General features: G+C 44.4%; 1 protein-coding gene across 5 annotated transcripts in view; it reads left to right on the forward strand.

Moving 5' to 3' along the window:
* Window positions 1–18,451, forward strand: part of DEAF1 (DEAF1 transcription factor) — a 50,432-nt gene extending 31,981 nt beyond the window's left edge. For 3 of the 5 annotated variants that reach the window (XM_084856874.1, XM_084856915.1, XM_084856888.1), the window contains 3 exons: window positions 1,790–1,852; window positions 4,760–4,849; window positions 14,629–18,451. In XM_084856874.1, coding sequence (XP_084713000.1) covers window positions 1,790–1,852; window positions 4,760–4,849; window positions 14,629–14,733 — 258 coding nt within the window. In that variant the 3' untranslated portion in view covers window positions 14,734–18,451. Of the gene's footprint in view, window positions 1–1,789; window positions 1,853–4,759; window positions 4,850–12,589; window positions 12,715–14,628 lie in introns of those variants that run through there. The other 2 variants (XR_014792174.1, XM_084856906.1) reach the window with 2 other exon arrangements.
* Window positions 18,452–19,604: the final 1,153 nt, after the last annotated feature.

A 19,604-nucleotide genomic window follows, 5' to 3' on the forward strand; every position in this document is an offset into this window, starting at 1 on the left:
TTCACTGCACGGTATGGTGGAAGAAGTGAAGATGGGGTGTGACGGCTCCCTGGAGCACATCATCTTTTCCCTCATGTTCAAACCAAATTGACTGCTTCTGTGGAGTCACCAGATACTGGAGCAGACAACCCCTTTCCCTGATACTGGGGCCTGGGCTTAGCTTGGGATCCTTCTGACAGCCCTCCTGTATCTTGTCATCTGTGGTTCTGCAGAGGTTTCAGACAATGGACTGTTGAAGCAAGTTCAGTGGAAGGGTTTGTAAGCCGCATCTGTGAGATCTCCAGTTTAATCCCAACCAGGGGATCTCAAGTAGGAAGGCTGAAAGATCTTGGAGGGCTGGATTCTAGACATGCTGCTAGCCATGGTTGTCAGTACTGAGCTAGATGGACCACTGATCAGACTTGGTACCAAGGCAACACCTTGTATTGCCTTAATAACATTTAGCCAGTAAACCAAAGCTGGACAAAAGCCCTCGAATCATGGCAAGTAGAAAGTGAAGTCATATTACTCGTTGAGTCTCATTATGCTACTACCCATGCTTGTCGCTTTAAGCTATTTTTCTTGCTCTTTTTAGCATAATGTAATGCACGTCTCGTTCTTGTTGATAATGAATAAGGCTTGTAAGGGCAGTATGAGAGCCTTGAATTTGGAATTAATATTTGTCCCCCTTTTGTCTTGTCTGGAAGTTTATCATTATGTTATAATTAACAGCATTTGTGAGTGCTGCTTTTTGTTAGCAGCTCATTTATATGCCATTGTAACTACCTCCTTGGGTTCCCTCTCTCTCTCCCCCCCCCCCGCATATTTTCCCTTGTGGGGCAGAAAGACAGCACAAGGAGGAGGGTTGACACCACACTTTGGCCTCACTCTGCTTCAGTTAGGCCCCTGCAGCTGCTATTCACTTAGCAAACAAACATATGAAATCCTGATTGCACACCTTCCACATCACATTTAGGCCTGATTCAGATGTCACAACAACCTAGGTATTTTTTTTAAAAAACCCTGGGTTATTATGAATGAAGTGGGAGTGAGCAAGCATGCTGGGTTGCATGCCACCCAATGGCTCCCACTGGGCTAATAAACAACTCAGGGACGCTTTGTCCCTGGGTTGTTTAGCATGACATCTGAACCAAGAATTCTGGGTTCTCTCTCCCCAACAACCCAGAATTCCCAGCTCAGACATCACACTAAACATCCCAGGGACAGAGCATTCCTGGGTTGTTTAGTGTGGCCTTCTTCCATGCCCTCATGTGTCTGTGCATGCACACACTTACACCCGCACACATAAACACACACACACACTGCTGTTCAAAAGAAAATTATGGGCAAAATCCAATGGGGTATTTATGACCACACCGATTCTTTTCTGCCCCTCCAATTCTCTTCCTCAAGCAGTGGGTCCCACTGCATTGTGTAAGCAGGATCCACCACTTACACGAGGGAGATTTCGTGCTTCCTAGAGGAAGCCCTGAAATGAGAGGAAACACTGGTTTCTGGAAGGAGGCAGGTCAGCAGAGCTCCCTTATGTGAGCTCCAACTACCTGCCTCCTTCCAGAAACCAGCATTTCCGCACATTTCAGGTTGCCTTGGAAGTGCTAAATCACTGTTGTGCAAGAGATAGGGGCCACTTGTGCAATGCAGTTGGCGGGGCGTTAGCAAATTGGCGGGGGCAGAAGCAGCCTGTTGGATTATGCCCATCATAACAGCTACATATCCTGTAACTATAATCCAAAGAGTAGCATAATCTATATATAAAGCTGAAGTTTGTGTTGTCTTTTGATTTTTGCAGTATCAGAACCAGTTATTTCATCCAACAGAAGATGTAGATGGAAAAACAGAAATTATCATTAAGGTAAGCACAAGGACCTGATCATCCTGAATATCAATCAGCTATTCAGCGACTCTTGTGCTCCTTTTCTGTAGTGAAACAAAAGTTGTCATCCTCTTATTGGTATGTCACGTTTGATGGCTTTCTGATCCAGTTTGCTCCCTGGTAGTACAGTGACAAAATCCACCGTATTACTTTGATCTCATCCACTCAGTACGTTTTTGTGTGGCCTTTGGGACATTCTCTTAATCTGGTTTTAATATCATGGTGCTTTGCTGCCAAGGCCATTTGGATTGCCAGCTAATGGCCACATGGTCCAGCAAGTTAGTAGTACCACAAGACAAGCACAACTGGAGTTTCTCCACTGTGAGCTCTCAGATGGCTGCTGCTCTTTGCCTTCTGTTAACCGGCAGTGGCTCCCAGCTACACACTTGGTTGTCTGGTATGGCATGGTGAAAATATCCCTATCCCCATGAAGAGGATGGTTGACTGGCAAAGACAAATCCAGCTCTAAGCTCATAGCTCCCCATCAAGAGGAGACATGCCTGCCTTGGTGAAATCTACTTCTAACCTGAACTCTCCCCATGAAGGGGAGGCTAGCATAGACTGGTGAAAACATCCCCATGAAGAGGATGGTCGACTGGCACAGTCAAAATGAGCTCTAAACTCATGCCTCCCCTTGAAGAGGAGACATGCCTGCCTTGCTGAAATCTACTTCTAACCTGAACATTTTCACAGAATATCCTTCACTGGAAGTTTGAAACAGCAGCGCTGCCTGTGAGAAAGGCCTTGTTTTTGCAGTTGCGAAAAAGGAAGAAGGGTGTGTATAGTTTTTGAGAGTGTTCAGCCTAGATTCTCTAGCAGAGCGGTGCACCCTGTTCTAATCTGTTACAGAGTGCCCTCAAACTACTCCTTTGCCCCATCAGATAGTACTTTGCCACTGGGCATTGACAGTGGCAATGTCAGGTTGGGAGCTCTGCATATTCAGTACTTCCAGTGCTCTGAAAAGAGAAGATCCCAGTTGCTTCATTCAGTGCTGTTGCAGACCTCACCCAAACTCAGCCACAGATTTCCTGTTGTCACGTCTACTTTGGCCCTCAGTTGCACAAGTCCCAAATGCCCATCCTTGTATACCAACCCTTGGCATTCGTTGTATGAACTGCAAGTGTCAAGTTATCAATGGGTTGTGTACCTGAGCAGTTGCTGCCTTAACACTGTACCTCCCTAAAAAAGGGAATAGAATTCTGTGTCACCTGTTATATTTCGAGGGTTGCAAATAATTTACAGGCAGATGGTGCAAACAAATTAGGTGTTAATCAGAGTGTGAATCAGTTGGGCCTGAAAGGCAGCAGATCCATCTGCACTAAATATGGGCCTCTGCTAATATGCCTCTCACGGCATGGTAATTTATTCGCAGCCAAGAATCCTTTCCTGTGCTGGCCCTACACAACTGCACCAGGTTGCTAATCACACCTAGGTAATTGCAACAACGGCAAGCAGATTGAGCTGTCCTTTTTTGCTCAGATTTTGAATGAGCCATCCAAGCACAGAGCTTTTTCACTTTAATGGGATCTTATGAACAGAAGGACAAAATGACAGCTCTTTTTCTGTTGCATTAAAAAGGTTGCCTGAATCTGAAGGATTGATTTTCATTCATGTGAATGAAAAAGTGCGGTTAGGCTCAGCTTGACATGAATTCTTCATGCTAATGACTGTTTACATCTCTCCCCCAACCTCACCTCTTATAGCAGGGGTGGGCAACTTGTGGCCCTCCAGATGTTTTGACATACAGTTCCCATCAGCCCTAGCCACCATTCCCAATGGTGAAGAATGATGGGAGTTGTAGGCAAAAACATCTGGAGGGCCCTAAGTTTCCCACCCATCTTATAGGAATAAGAAATCATGGTCCTTCCCAAGTGACTGGCAAAAGAACAAAGCTCTAATGCAGAGCCTTCAACTTAAAATAGTTATGCTTCACAGTGTTCTTATTCTTGGAGGGTCTTCTCGCAGTTTCAGACTCTTGTTACCTTCACTGTGATAATCAAGTGCTCTTTGTTATTCACATTCACAGTTTAGCACCATTTTAATTTTGTTCTCATGCGATAATAAAGAAATGGGTGAGGATAAGTTCAGTTTCTCCAGCACTTTGGAAACATGTATTGTGAACTTGCAGCCCATCTGCATATTCCACTTGCATGAAATTAACTTAATTTGCATCGTGTTTTTTTCATGAATCCAGCGGTTGCCAAGTTACAATTGATGGGCAAGTTGTGCTGTATTTTATATTATCTTCCTTGCATTGGCAATTCTAAATGTGTGTATGGAGAGGGGGGCAGGGGGAAGCTTAATTTGTGAAATCATGAGAACTGAAAAATAATAAATTTTTTCTTCCATTTTTTTTTCTTCCGCTCTTGTCTTTCTTCTTTGCAAATTGCCAGGCCTTCAAGCAGTGGTGGCTGGTATCTCCAGTTCTGGAGGAGCTGCGATTCCATTCAAGGTTCTAGTTACCTCTAATGGTGCTATCCACAGTGCCAAGAGGTGCTATCCAAGGTGCTGGGCCCTGTCCACAAAATGGGTTCAGCACCTTGGATAGCACCGTTAGAATTTGGGCTGGTGATTACTAAAACCCTGACTGGAATTACAGCCCCTCCGGAACTGGAGCCACCAGCCACCACTGCCTTCAAGCTTCCAAAAGACTTTGGTGAAGGGTGGGCATCTATGGAACTGGGGTGCTTGTTTACTCCTTTGTGGTGCTCATTGCTATATGGAATAGTTGATTTTTAGGAAGCATTTCCTGTACAGGATTCCAGTAGTTGTGCATTACCTCTCTTCTTCACCCCATGTTCCTTGTACTTTTAAGGTTTTGCAAAAAGAAAACAACAAATGTTATTTTTCTCCTCATTGACATCCTCTTTGTCTGCATTGTGACAGCAATCCTGCGTAAACTGTGGTCGTGAGGCAATGAACGAGTGCACTGGCTGCCATAAAGTCAATTACTGCTCAACTTTCTGTCAACGGAAGGTAATGCATTCCTTATGCACCTGAGATACAATTATTCAGAGATACCCTGCATAGATGGAGAAACGAGCATCCATGCATGATTTGCTGCTTTTGATGAATCACTGTTCGTTTCTACTGAGGCTTGAGCAGAAGGGCTGTTTGGTAGGTTCCTTTCTGATAATCCCACCTTAAACGCATGTATGCCGAAAGGAGCACCTGCTCCCGTGTGAACCTGCTCGTACATGAAGATCATCTCCTGAGGCCCATCTCCAGGTTCTCCCACCTGCTGGGAGTAGGGATATACAAAAGTCACTTACCTTTTCGCAGCTTGGCTTTGCGGTGGGGGGGAGGCGCTTCGCTTTTCCCCCCAAAGTTCAGGCGAAGGGGGGGAGGCTTCCTGCCTCGCTCGGCCGAAATTCAGGCTGGGGGGAAGGCTTCCCGCCTCACCCGGCCGAAATTCAGGCCGGGGAGAAGCGCCCCATCTCCCCGGCCGCGAAACAAAAAGTAAAAAAAAAAAAAGACCCCATGATAGGCTACGTGACGATTTACGTAGCCTATCACTGCTAGATTTCCAAAGTCAGCTGTGATAGGCTACGTAAATCGTCACGTAGCCTATCACGGGCGACTTTGGAAAAAAAAAAAAAAGCACGTACGCAAATGGTAGCGGCCCATGGGCGCCGCCATTTGCGTTCCTTATTTTGGCACGTCTAGTCCACGTAAAGATTTATGTAGACTACGGCGAAAATAAGGGCAACACAAATAGCGTGGGATTACAAATTTCAGGGATTAGACCTGATAGACAGAGTGCCTGAGGAACTATGGACGGAGGTCCGTAACATTGTTCAGAAGGCAGCAACGAAATCCGTCCCAAAGAAAAAGAAATGCAAGAAAGCCAAGTGGCTGTCTGATCAGGCTTTACAAGTAGCTCACGAAAGAAGGGAAGCGAAAAGCAAGGGAGAAAGGGGAAGATATACCCAACTGAATGCAGAGTTCCAGAGAATAGCAAGGAGAGACAAGAAGGCCTTCTTAAATGAACAATGCAAAGAAATCGAGGAAAACAACAGAATGGGAAAGACTAGAGATCTCTTCAAGAAAATTGGAGATCTCAGGGGAACGTTTTGTGCTAAGACGGGCATGATAAAGGACAAAGAAGGCAGGGACCTAACAGAAGCAGATGAGATTAAGAAGAGGTGGCAAGAATACACAGAAGAACTATACAGGAAAGATCTGAATGTCCCTGATAGCCATAATAGTGCGGTCACTGAACTTGAGCCGGACATCCTCGAGAGTGAAGTCAAGTGGGCCTTAGGAAGCATTAGTAACAACAAAGCTAGCGGAGATGACAGTATTCCAGCCGAGCTATTTAAAATCCTCAAAGATGATGCTGTTAAAGTGCTGCATTCAATATGCCAACAAATCTGGAACACTCAACAGTGGCCACAAGACTGGAAAAGGTGAGTTTACATTCCAGTTCCAAAGAAGGGCAATGCCAAAGAGTGTTCAAACTACCGCACAATTGCGCTCATTTCACATGCCAGCAAGGTGATGCTCAAAATCCTACAAGCTAGGCTTCAGCAGTATGTGAACCGAGAACTACTGGAAGTACAAGCTGGGTTTAGAAGAGGCAGAGGAACTAGAGATCAAATCGCCAACATTCGCTGCATCATGGAGAAAGCAAGAGAATTCCAGAAAAACGTCTATTTCTGCTTCATTGACTACGCTAAAGCCTTTGATTGTGTGGATCACAACAAACTGTGGCAAATTCTGAAAGTGATGGGAGTACCAGAGCACCTTACCTGTCTCCTGAGAAACCTGTACGAGGGTCAAGAAGCAACAGTAAGAACCAGAGATGGAACAACCGATTGGTTCAAAATTGGGAAAGGAGTACGACAAGGCTGCATATTGTCACCCTGCTTATTTAACTTATATGCAGAGTACATCATGAGAAATGCCGGATTGGATGAATCAGAGGTCGGAATTAAGATTGCCGGGAAAATTATCAACAACCTCCGATATGCAGACGATACCACCCTAATGGCAGAAAGCGAAGAGGATCTCAAGAGCCTCTTGTTGAGGGTGAAAGAGGAGAGTGCAAAAGCTGGTTTGAAACTCAACATTAAAAAAACTAAGATCATGTCATCTGGCCCTATCACTTCCTGGCATATAGAAGGGGAAGAAATGGAAGCAGTGACAGATTTTACTTTCTTGGGCTCCAAGATCACCGCAGATGGTGACTGTAGCCATGAAATTAAAAGACGCTTGCTCCTTGGGAGGAAAGCTATGGCCAACCTAGACAGCATAGTAAGAAGCAGAGACATCACCTTGCCGACAAAGGTCCGTCTAATCAAAGCTATGGTTTTCCCAGTAGTAATGTATGGCTGTGAGAGCTGGACTATAAGGAAGGCTGAGCGCCGAAGAATTGATGCTTTCGAGCTGTGGTGCTGGAGAAGACTCTTACGTGTCCCCTGGACTGCAAGGAGGTCAAATCAGTCCATCCTAAAGGAAATCAACCCTGACTGCTCATTGGAAGGACAGATACTGAAGCTGAAGCTCCAATATTTTGGCCACCTAATGCGAAGAGAAAACTCCCTGGAAAAGACCCTGATGCTGGGAAAGACTGAAGGCAAAAGGAGAAGGGGACGGCAGAGGATGAGATGGCTAGATAGCATCACGGATGCAATGAATATGAACTTGAGCACGCTCCGGGAGAGAGCGCAGGACAGGAAGGCCTGGCGTGCTATGGTCCATGGGGTCACGAAGAGTCGGACACGACTGAACGACTGAACAAATAGCGTGCCCTTATTTTCGCCGTAGTCTACATAAATCTTTACGTAGACTAGACGTGCCAAAATAAGGAATGCAAATGGCGGCGCCCATGGGCCGCCGCCATTTGCGTATGCGCTTTTTTTTTTTCAAAGTCACCCGTGATAGGCTACGTGACGATTAACGTAGCCTATCACGGCTGACTTTGGAAATCTAGCCGTGATAGGCTACGTAAATCGTTACGTAGCCTATCACGGGTGGTTTTTTTTTTACATTTTTTTTTTTTTTTTGCAATGGCGGTGGCGGCAGCCGGTCGGGTGACCGGCCGCCGCCCCCGCCCGTGACGAACCACCGCCGAACCGCCGCCGGGACCCGCCACCCAGAGGGACATTCGCTGAAGGTAAGTCCCGTCCCAGGGGGGGCGGGGGGCCAGCGGAGAATTTCCCAACCAACTTCGGGGGGCCGAATGTGTCGGCGCTCGGCCTCCCGAAGATTCGGGGAGAAATTCTCCGCCATCCCTACCTGGGAGTGTATGGGGTGTGTGTGACTGAGGAAGAGGACGTCTCTTGTGGACATCTTGAGGGCATCTCTGCTCTCCCTAGTTTTATTCCCCTAGCTCTTGTCCTTTTGGCACCAGCTAAAAATATGTTTCTTTACCCAGGTCTCTTAATTCAGTATTTTAACTAGGTAATATTGTGTTTTGCTGCTGTTTTGCCATGCTGGATCAAACCAAGGGTCCATCTAGTCCAGCATTCTGTTCACACACTGGCCAACCAGCTGCCCATGGGAAACCCATAAACAGCACACACACACACACACACACACACACACCACCCATGTTCCCCAGCAAATGGTGTACATATGTATACTGCCTCTGATACTGGAGGTAGCATAGAGCTATCAGGACTAGTAGCCATTGATAGCCTTATCCTCCAAGAATCTGTCTAACCCCATAAAGCCATCCAAATTGGTGGCCATCACTACGTCTTGTAAAGAATTCCATACTTAATGATGCACTCTGTGAAGAAGTACTTCCTTTTATCTGTCCTGGATCTCCCACCAGTCAGCTTCATGGCATGACCTCAGGTTCTAGCACTGTGAGAGAGGGAGAAAACTGTCCCCTATCCACATTTTCCACACCATGCAGAATTTTGTACACCTCTATCATGTCTCCCCTGATCCTCCTTTTTTTCAAGCTAAACAATCCCAGCTATTGTAACCGTCTCTCATAGGGAACATCAGGGGTGTCATTAGGAGGGGCCGCCTGGGCACAGGCCCTGGATCTTTTTTGAGCTGTGCCCCAGATCTTTTTTGAGCTGCCCTAATTGCCATTTTTTTACATTTTCCCATTGACTTGCATTGGAAAACAGAAACGGGCATAACTGTTTTAGTTTGTATGATAAAAACATGAAATTTGGAGACCTTGTAGCCCCCATGGATGTGATTAAACCTGCCCAATGTCAGGCAGTTAGGTCCACTGGCTTTTGTGCTAGTCACAGCTAAAATTTGCTATTTTCAAGAAAATCTGTCAAAGCAAAGAGCTATAATTTTTGTGCTTCCGCATATGTTCATGGAATTTGGAGACCTAGTAGCCCCTATGGAGCTGACTGAACCTGCCAAGTTTCAGACAGGTCCAATGGCATTTGTGCTAGCCATGAGCAAAGTTTCCTTTTCTCAAAGACTCAACGTGTGTGTGTGTGTGTGTGTGTGTGTGGAGTGCTTGCGTGTGTGTATAGATTACATACATACATACATTCATAAGAAGTGTGCACTGACCCGCCACCCCACTTCAACTCACACCCTGATTCAACGTTTTGAAAAACATCTCACTTCTGCTCTGGACAATTTGTAGTTGGTCCACTTCAGCTCAGCACCAAACCTGAGTCAAGGTTTTGAAAAATGAGTCTTTATGCTTCCTGCTGACTACCACTGGAAATTTTTAAAAGTCTTTACTTCTCAAAAAGTAAAAACTGTCAATTAGAGATCCTAATCAGAAGGTGTTTAAGGTGACCATTAGGAGGATTAGAGATCCTAATCAGAAGGTGTTTAAGGTGACCATTAGGAGGATTAGAGATCCTAATCAGAAGGTGTTTAAGGTGACCATTAGGAGGATTAGAGATCCTAATCAGAAGGTGTTTAAGGTGACCATTAGGAGGTCACTATCTCTAATCTCTAATCTCTGGTGTAGGTGAGTTGTTTTTTGAGGTGCAAAAAATCTCTCTCCCCCTACTTTTCTGCTCTTACATGCCCACAGTTGGGAGCTTTCTTGCAATGAAATTTTGAAGAGGGAGAAGGAAGGGAAGAAAGAGCTCCATGTGAAATACTGGTATTTCACACAGCATCTGATTTTATTGCCCCGAACTAGAACCTTTGGATTCTGCAGAAGTTTAGTAGCTTCAGTACAGCAAAGGATACAATCAACCTCCACAAACATCTTTCTCCCACTCCACTTTAATTTTTCCGAAATAGCTGTAGGACTCAAATTATTCCAAAAGGAGGGCTAGGACTATGTGGCGTCATGATTGAGGAACTGCTGGGGCTTTTAAATAGGTTCTACGGTTTTAAAAAAAAGCCCTCAGCCACCTCACTTCATAAAGTTAATGTAAGTACATGCAATCCTTACAAACCCTCCATAAGCCCCCTAAATTCCTCTGAACTACTACCACTCTGAAAGGAGCTATTTGGCTTAGGGAATTCCCTCTACCTGCCCCCCGCCCCCACACATTTCCAGTCACCATTCTTCTTTTCTTCTTCCTTCCCCTATCCTGTTCTTTCTTTCTCTTCTTTATTCCACCCAGAGCATATCTTGGGAAATTCTTAAAGAGAATTCTCTTCGGTGGGCAAGAGAAGTTCTGAACTGTATTTGACTTTATACAAACAGACAAGAGGGTTGGGTTTTCTCCTTCTCCTCACTCAAGCCTTTGAGAAAAGTGGGTTCACATGGTTGCAGAGAAACAAATCTGGGGCTGTTTTGTTTGTCAGCTGCCATTACCCAGCAGTAGGAAGGGCTGCAGCTCATCGATTCTTTGGCGCTCAGCCTTCCTTATAGTCCAGCTCTCACATCCATACATTACTACTGGGAAAACCATAGCTTTGATTAGACGGACCTTTGTCGGCAAGGTGATGTCTCTGCTTCTGACTATGCTGTCTAGGCTTGCCATAGCTTTCCTCCCAAGGAACAAGCGTCTTTTAATTTCATGGCTACAGTCACCGTCTGTGGTGATCTTGGAGCCCAAGAAAGTAAAATCTGTCACTGCTTCCATTTCTTCCCCTTCTATATGCCAGGAAGTGATGGGGCCAAATGCCATGATCTTAGTTTTTTTAATGTTGAGTTTCAAACCAGCTTTTGCACTCTCCTCTTTCACCCTCAACAAGAGGCTCTTTAGATCCTCTTCACTTTTTGCCTTTAGGGTGGTATCATCTGCGTATCTGAGGTTGTTGATAATTCTCCCAGCAATCTTAATTCCGACCTGTGATTCATCCAACCCAGCGTTTCTCATGATGTACTCTGCATATAAGTTAAATAAGCAGGGCGACAATATGCAGCCTTGTCGTTCTCCTTTCCCAATTTTGAACCAATTGGTTGTTCCATGTCTGGTTCTTACTGTTGCTTCTTGACCCTCGTACAGGTTTCTCAGGAGACAGGTAAGGTGGTCTGGTACTCCCATCTCTTTAAGAATTTGCCACAGTTTGTTGTGATCTACACAATCAGGACATGAGTACAATAGCACCTTCCCACCCATGTTCCCCTGCTGCTAACATTGGTGAAAAGTAAATAAATTCTAGTCATTCTAAATTTGCATGCATGTATATCTTTCAGAAACTTTGCAGGTTTCTTGCCTGGGAGACACCTCTAATGACCTGTGCATTTTCATACAAGCTTACCCAAAAACTATTGGGGAAGGGATAAAGGAAAGGGAAAGCAAATTGCTCCCTCCTCCAAATTGGAGAATTCCCCTTCCACATGAACTGCCGCACCTATCCTTCTGAAACTTTGCTGGTTTCTTACTTAGAGACAGCTCTAGGCTGTCTGTAATTTTCAGAACAATGGTCCACAAGAAAAAGAGGAAGATAAGTACGTCCTCTTTTGGAGACCTCAAAATGTCAAGGCCACCATTGCACAAACCACTCTGAGGCTATCATTCTGAAATTTGGCAGACATGATCTCCTCTGATGGGGCAATGAATCCTGAAAATTTTATCCAATTCTTCCAAGTAATAAAAAATATTATTGGCAGCTCCCTTTAGAAGAAAATCAAAATATAACCTTGCACCTATTTTTCTGACATTGGGCAGGTGTAATCCCCTTCTAGGGGGCTCTATGCCTGAAATTATCATCCAGTTCTAACGAAGAGAAAAAAGTTACAGTTTTTTAAATTTCCAGTGGTAGTCAGCAGGAAGCATAAAGACTCATTTTTCAAAACCTTGACTCAGGTTTGGTGCTGAGCTGAAATGGTCCGACTACAAATTGGCCAGAGCAGAAGTGGGATGTTTTTCAAAATGTTGAATCAGGGTGTGAGTTGAAGTGGGGTGGCGGGTCAGTGCACATTTCTTATATATGTATGTATGTAATCTATACACACACGCAAGCATACCACAGGCACACACCACACACACACACACACACACACACACACACATATTAGAGGTACGCTTAGACTCAGATATTTTTATATATATATATATATATATACACACACACACACACACACACACACACATACAGTACTGTGCAAAAGTCTTAGGCCACCATTAGATTTGTTGTTTTAGCAATGGTATAATGACCATATATAATTATTTCTCAGTCTCTTCATTAGAATACAACCAGAAAATATAGGAAATTTGTATGCAGTATTCAACAATATGTTGTTTTGTGCAAGTGCAAAAGCTGGGTTGCAGTTAAACCTCAAAAAAAACAAGATTATGGCAACCAGCTTGATTGATAACTGGCAAATAGAGGGAGAAAACGTGGAGGCAGTGACAGACTTTGTCTTTCTAGGCGCAAAGATTACTGCAGATGCGGACTGCAGCCAGGAAATCAGAAGACATTTACTTCTTGGGAGGAGAGCAATGACAAATCTTGATAAAATAGTGAAGAGCACAGACATCACGCTGACAACAAAGGTCCGCATAGTTAAAGCAATGGTATTCTCCGTAGTAACGTATGGCTGCGAGAGCTGGACCATAAGGAAGGCTGAGCGAAGGAAGATAGATGCTTTTGAACTGTGGTGTTAGAGGAAAATTCTGAGAGTGCCTTGGACTGCAAGAAGATCCAACCAGTCCATACTCCAGGAAATAAAGCCAGACTGCTTACTTGAAGGAATGATGTTAAAGGCAAAACTGAAGTACTTTGGCCACATAATGAGAAGACAGGATACCCTGGAGAAGATGCTGATGCTACAGAAAGTGGAAGGCAAAAGGAAGAGGGGCCGACCAAGGGCAAGATGGATGGATGATATTCTGGAGGTGACGGACTTGACCTTGGGGGAGCTGGGGGTGGCAACAGCCGACAGGAAGCTCTGGCGTGGGCTGGTCCATGAAATCACGAAGAGTTGGAAGCGACTGAACGAATAAACAACAACAAATTCAACAATAGAAAAAAAATCAGAAGAAACAGCTTCCATAGGCTAAAGTGCCAAGTATTTAGTGTGACCTCCCCTTACACTAGAGTAACAGCAGGCACCTGGCCAGGAATGGTCTTCGTGGAAGGGTAGCAGCCAAGAAACCACTTTTGTGGAAAGGGAACAGGGTGAAAAGGCTAAGATATGCTAAAGCTCACAAAGATTGGAATGAGGATCAGTGGAAAAGAGTATTATGGAGTGATGAATCCAAGTTTGAAATTTTGCGGTCCAATCGTCAACAATATATGAGAAGAAGAGTTGGAGAGAGATGGACGAATGAGTGCTTGCAGCCTTCAGTGAAACATGGTGGAGGGTCTGTCCTGGTTTGGGGCTGCATTTCTGCCAGTGGTGTTGGCGATCTTGTCCATATTGAAGGGATCATGAATGCTGAAAAGTGTAGACGGGTTTTAATTCATCATGCCATTCCTTCTGGAAAGCACCTGATCGGGAATGGTTTCATTTTTCAGCATGATAACGATCCCAAACACACTGCTAATGCAGTGAAATTATATTTAGCGAGGAAAACAGCTGATAAAACACTGACAGTCATGGACTGGCCTCCACAGAGTCCAGACCTGAATATTATAGAGGCAGTATGGGATCACCTGGACAGAGAAATAAATAAAAGACAACCTACATCTAAAGAAGAACTCTGGGATGTGCTGAAAGAAGCCTGGTATAATATACCAGAAGATTACTTCAGAAAACTTCAGGACAGTCTCCCCCAAAGAGTTCAAGATGTGCTTAGAGCCAAGGGAGGTTACACTAAATACTGACTTTTGCCTGTACATATTTTCTGTTTGTATCTTAATACAGAGACCAAAAAATAATCATGGATGGTCATTAAAACTTTGCTAAAACAACAAAGCCAGTGGTGGCCTAAGACTTTTGCACAGTACTGTATATATGAAAATTTGTGTTATGGGCGTGTGCTCCATATCTTTTAAGAACCTAGAAACGCCCCTGGGGAAGATGCTCCAGCCCCTTGATCATTTTAGTTGCCACTTTCTGCACTTTTTCCAGCTCTACAGTATCTTTTTTTAGGTGTGGTGAACGGAACTGTACACAATAGCCCAAGTGTGGTAGCACCCTAGATTTGTAGAAGGGCTGCCATGAATTTTAATCTGCTGACATGAAGTTCTTGGTTTTAGTTGGTTTATTTATTTATTCTATTGCTTTATTTGGGTTTTTAATTTTTTGTGAGCTGTCTTGGACAGATTTGGAGAGAGATGGGGTATAAGTGGGATCTTAGTTCCCTGTCCCTAAGTGAGTTTAGGGGTGTGGTGCAAGTACTGGGGGAATCTTAAAGCAAAATGCCCCTCCATGAAAGTAGTGTTCCGCAGCTCTTCTCTCATGCTGCCACACTTTGCCCTCACTCAGTAATCTCACAGTCTGTCTTTTTGCTCCTCATTTTCAGGACTGGAAAGACCACCAGCATATGTGCGGCCAGTCAGCCTCAGTTGCTGTTCAGGCAGAAGAGGTTCATGTTACAGATGATGTGATAGAGAAAGTTGTTGTCTGAAAAGCCCTACCTCTTCAACTGACATGGATGTGTGTGTGTGGCTGACTGGCTGGACCAGTCATCCTGCTATGAATTCATGTTGATTAAAAAAAACCCAAACTCATCAAGAAGATCAAGTTCTCCTGTTATTTGCACGTTGCTGGCCAACAGAAGACTCTTTGACAATGCAGAAACTGAAAATATATGGACATGAGAACATCAAGGGGCTCCCCATGTTTTAAGGGAACTTGGGAACGTGCGTGATCTTTACAGGGCTCTCTTCGAAACCTCTGCAAAGCTGATGGGTACCCCACAGCTCTGATGAAGGATGGTGGTTCTTTGAAGTGACTTATAAGGGTTCTTTGATGTGATTTATGAGACGTGCATTCTTTTAAGATCCCTACAAAATCATTTCAATAAAAATTGTGTCTCTGTTGTTCTCTCCCATATTGACCTGCCTCTCATTTCTTTTCTTTTTTTAATGGAACAGCCCAGCCCTTCAGTGTACTTAGTTCACTGACTTCGTTTAAAGACTGCCTAAATTACATCTGGACTTTGATTCCATTGCTGATTTTAGTTGTGTTGTTTCGTTTGAGGGTTCCCCCCACCCACCCATTGACCTTAGCAGGACAATGTTCTCTAATATGTTGGAAATTCTATATGGTATGTGTCAGGTTTATGTTGAGCAAAGGATGATGCAGTCATGAAACTTCTTGTTTCATTCACTCTGAGTCCAATGCAAATCTGGAGCTTTGGGATATAAGCAATGGTTAATTTCCAATATGATCAAAACTTTGGGGTTATAGCAGAGGTAGACCTAGAGCGAATTCACCCATGCACTTGCAATTCTCTCTCACACACACATCCTCACATGCGTGTGTACAGAACCTCAGAGTGTACAGTGTGTTAAGTGTCTACCCTCTTGCCCATCCTGTTTGGCAGGCAGTAGGTCTCCCTCAGGGAGTGACGTAAGTGCTGAACCAAGTATCCTCAGTCGCTCCTGACCCAACTGGGCTCAAAACCGCAGTGCTTTCTCCCAGTTAACCTTTTTCTTGCTACCACTTTAGTCTCCCGAATTCTCACTGGCATTTTGCTACTGCTCAGGTGGTTTCTGCAAAGATCTGTACTAGGAGAGGCAGCTGTTAAGAATCTCCCGGTTTAGTGGCAGGATTGGCCCTGGGTCATGTTGGATGCTCAACAGCACAAATTATATTTGTTGGTCAATCACATAGTACTGAGGGCAGTTTACTGAGCTCTTGGCAAATGGCATATTAACAGCCTAGGGCCTCCACCACTTTTACTTGTAGGGTTATCATGTGCTAGCTCTTTGGCTTGTGGTGAAGGGCCTACAGGTCACAGTCCATTGTATCGGAGTCACATGTAAATATATGGTGGCTTCTGGTCAGTAACTTGAACAAAGTCCGTGTGGTGTAGCTGTGCCCGGATAACTTTGATTTTCACACTTCTGAGCTTAGTTTCCCCATCTTTCTCTAAATCGGGTGGGCAACATGCAGGCCATCAAGGCTGTGTGGGCAGCCCCCCAGTCACTGCTGCTGCTGTGCCACCCAAAATCATGCTGCAGCAATTTTGTTGGGAAACATAGGGAGAGTGCACCTGGTTTCCCAGCAGAATCACTGTTTCTGCAGAGAAAACAGATACAACAGGGATCACAGCACTTTGGCAGGCTGTGGGGAGCCCAACTCTGCTGGGAAACAAGGTGTACATTCCCCATGCGCCTTGTTGCCCAGTAGAATTGCTGGAGTTTCGGCACTGCAGCCACTTCCGCCGGTGGCAGTGGGGTGCCGCCCTCGGAGGCTTCTAGTGGGCCATTATGGCCTCCCAACCCTCGCAGTTGCCCACCCCTGCTCCAAATGAAATAATAAAATTTCAGTGTGGTGCAGTGACTAGAGTATTGGACTGGGAGTCAGGAGATCTGGGTTCTAGCCCCCACTCGTCCATGGAAGCTCACTGGGTGACTTTGGGCCAGTCACAGACTCTCAGCCCAACCCACCTCACAAGAGTTGTTGTTGTGAGGATAAAATGGAGGGGGAGGCTTGTGTAAGCCGCCTTGGGCTCCTTAAGGAGGAAAAAAGGCGGGATACAAATGTAATAAATAAATATTAAAATATTATCTCAGATATTCCTGCCAGAGCTCAGGACAAAACAGTAATCAAATCACTAAAAAGTATACTTTGCAAAGAGTTTACAGCTGTGACTTTGTGCTGCCAAAAATAAGAGAAAGTGCAACTGCATTTCCTCAGCATCTCACTTGAGAACAGTGGCCTTACATTCTAGCAAGAAGTTTAGTTTGAAAATAGCACCTTCTGAGTGTTAAATTGCAGGAAATAAAATGAGCATTAGTTTTAGGCTATGTTCATTCCTATGAGAAGTGGGGGAACTTTGTGGCGGGGGTGTGTGTGATGGAAGCACAATAAAGTACTGCTAACGTTGGTTGAACAGGCTCCTTTTTCTGACTTCCGGCTTGGTCTGGAGATTTATTTATTTACAAATTTGTATCCTGCTTTTTTAGATCAAATAAACTCAAAGCAGCAGCACAACCAGAATCTCCCTCAAATTGGTGCATGCTGAAGTTTGCTTCAGTATAACATCGAAAAACATTTCAGGGGCATTTATGGGGGGTTTTGTGAACACACTCTAAATACAGACTTCCAGTTGCACTGAGGTGTAATTTTATAGGGAAGGGATGGTCAGGGAAGGCTGTTCTCGATCATACCAAATGACTGTCTTGCCAGCTTTCAGGCCTCTGCAGCGAGGCATCAAAAACTCATCAGTGATGAAAGAGCGTGTGAGAACATCTTAAATCACAGCCAAGCACTGCGTTTTTAAAAGGCTGTATCTGTGGTAAGTAACCACTGCTGTCTCTTCTGCAGGTTAAGTGGGATGAGCAGTCAACGAATTTATTTTTTCCCTTTATAGGAAGTGTGGTTTAGGAGGAACTTGTATCATGGCTATTTTGACCCTTATGCTGACAGCAATTAAGTCTCGTTGCCAATCTAATATCTGTATCCTCTGCCTCAGAGGCGCAGGATGTGGGGCAGCAACACATTTGCATATAATAGATGCACATCCAGCACCGGAAAAATACACTACTCTAGACATTCCTGGGAAGTAAATGCGCCTATATCTTAACAATTGCTTCAATATCATCTTTCCCATTTTATATGAATCACTCCTTGGGGACGAATGGACCAATAGCACTACCTCAAGTTTCCCTTGCAGTGGGATCTTAGGCAAGAAAAGTTTGCTTGGTCTTGTGTCCAATGTCATCCCTTGAAGATATCCTGATTCATGCTGGCTGGGTGGAAGAAACCCAGTGCTGGAAGTGAGCAGGCAGTACACATCACAAAAAGCTCTCCTGGGCCAGACCAATGGTCTGTCTAGCCTGGCAGGTTGCACAGTGGCCAACCAGTTGCCAAGGGGAACCCCACAAGCAGGACCTGAATACTGCCTCTGATGGGGTAAGTAATGCATAGCCATCATGACTAGCAGCCATTGATAGTCTTATCTGATCCCCTTTTAAAGCAATATAAGTTCATGCCTATTGCTACATCTTGTGGTAGCGAATTCCATAGTTTAACTATGTGCTGTGCGAAGAAGTATGTTTTGCCTGTCCTTGAACCTCCTACCATTCAGCTTCATGAGATAACTCTGGGTCCTAGTAATATTTATTTATTTGATTTATATCCTGCCTTTCCTCATGGGGCAGCTAACAAAACACAATACACCACACAAACAACGTTAAAGTCATGATTCTAAAATCACAGATATATAATAAAATACAATAAAATCATAAGCTCAATCAATCAATCATTCAATCAATAGAGCACTTGTCTATACTTCAGAAGCCTGCACAAATAAATAGATCTTTAACTGGCACCTAAATGACAGCTGTATATGGGACAGCTGAATCTCTACTGGAAGGGGATTCCGTAGCCGTTCCATAAGTGAGTGAGAAAAACGTCTCCCCTCTATTTTCTCCACACCATGCACAGTTTTGTATGGCTCTATCCTGTGTGAAAAAGACAGAAACCAGGAAAAGCCCTTAAGTTTCTATTAGCTAGGGCCATTTCCAGATCTTTTTCTGATTCATCAACCGATGCAGATGGGCCTGAATGGGATAGAGATCTGTAAGAACTCTCAGCAAATGTCATCACCTTATGGTGGATCCTGACAAGAGACCACCACCAAACTAGGACTGCCATGGGGAACACAGCTTTCAGTCTGGACTTCTGCCTCAATATAAGCTTGACACAAACATAATTTGGCTTGTCATTTGCTTGTTGTCCTCCCGCACCCCTCTGAACTAAATTAGTCTGAGGGCAACATGTACATGTTGCAAAGCAAACTTGGGCTCTAATATTTGGCACAGTCGCGAGAAAAATGCCTTTCCCTCATTCCCTTAGCATCTAGTGCTAAACGACTGTGTGGTCATTCTCATTAAGAGCATTGTCTGAATAGGGATTTTGCTTCTTAGCAGCAGCAGCCATAAAGAGATGCTATGTCAAAAAGCCCATTAGAAATCTAGCAGCTTTATCGTTAAAGTATGTTTTTAAAAAGTCACTGGATTCCCCCACTCATTATAAAAGACTTGCGACTTTTACTTTTATTTCTCTTATACACAGTTGCCATCAATGTATATGGCACTTTACAGCATAAGCAGAGAGAGGTCTCTGCCCTCAAGGAGCTTTCAAGTAGCACTGTTCGAATGTTTCTGAGGTTTGAATTTTAGTGTGAAAAGTCAGCTCTTGAGGGGTCCAAAAAGCCCCTTGAAACCTCCTCCTGCATAGTGTTAATTTGTATTTTTCCTCCCTTACTGTTCACGCTCCTGATAGGCTGCCACTTCCATGACCATTTTAGTCCTTCACTGTAGG

Source organism: Heloderma suspectum, chromosome 1 (assembly GCF_057233095.1).
Source record: "Heloderma suspectum isolate Gila_16-S chromosome 1, 16-S_ref, whole genome shotgun sequence".
NCBI lineage: Eukaryota > Metazoa > Chordata > Lepidosauria > Squamata > Helodermatidae > Heloderma > Heloderma suspectum.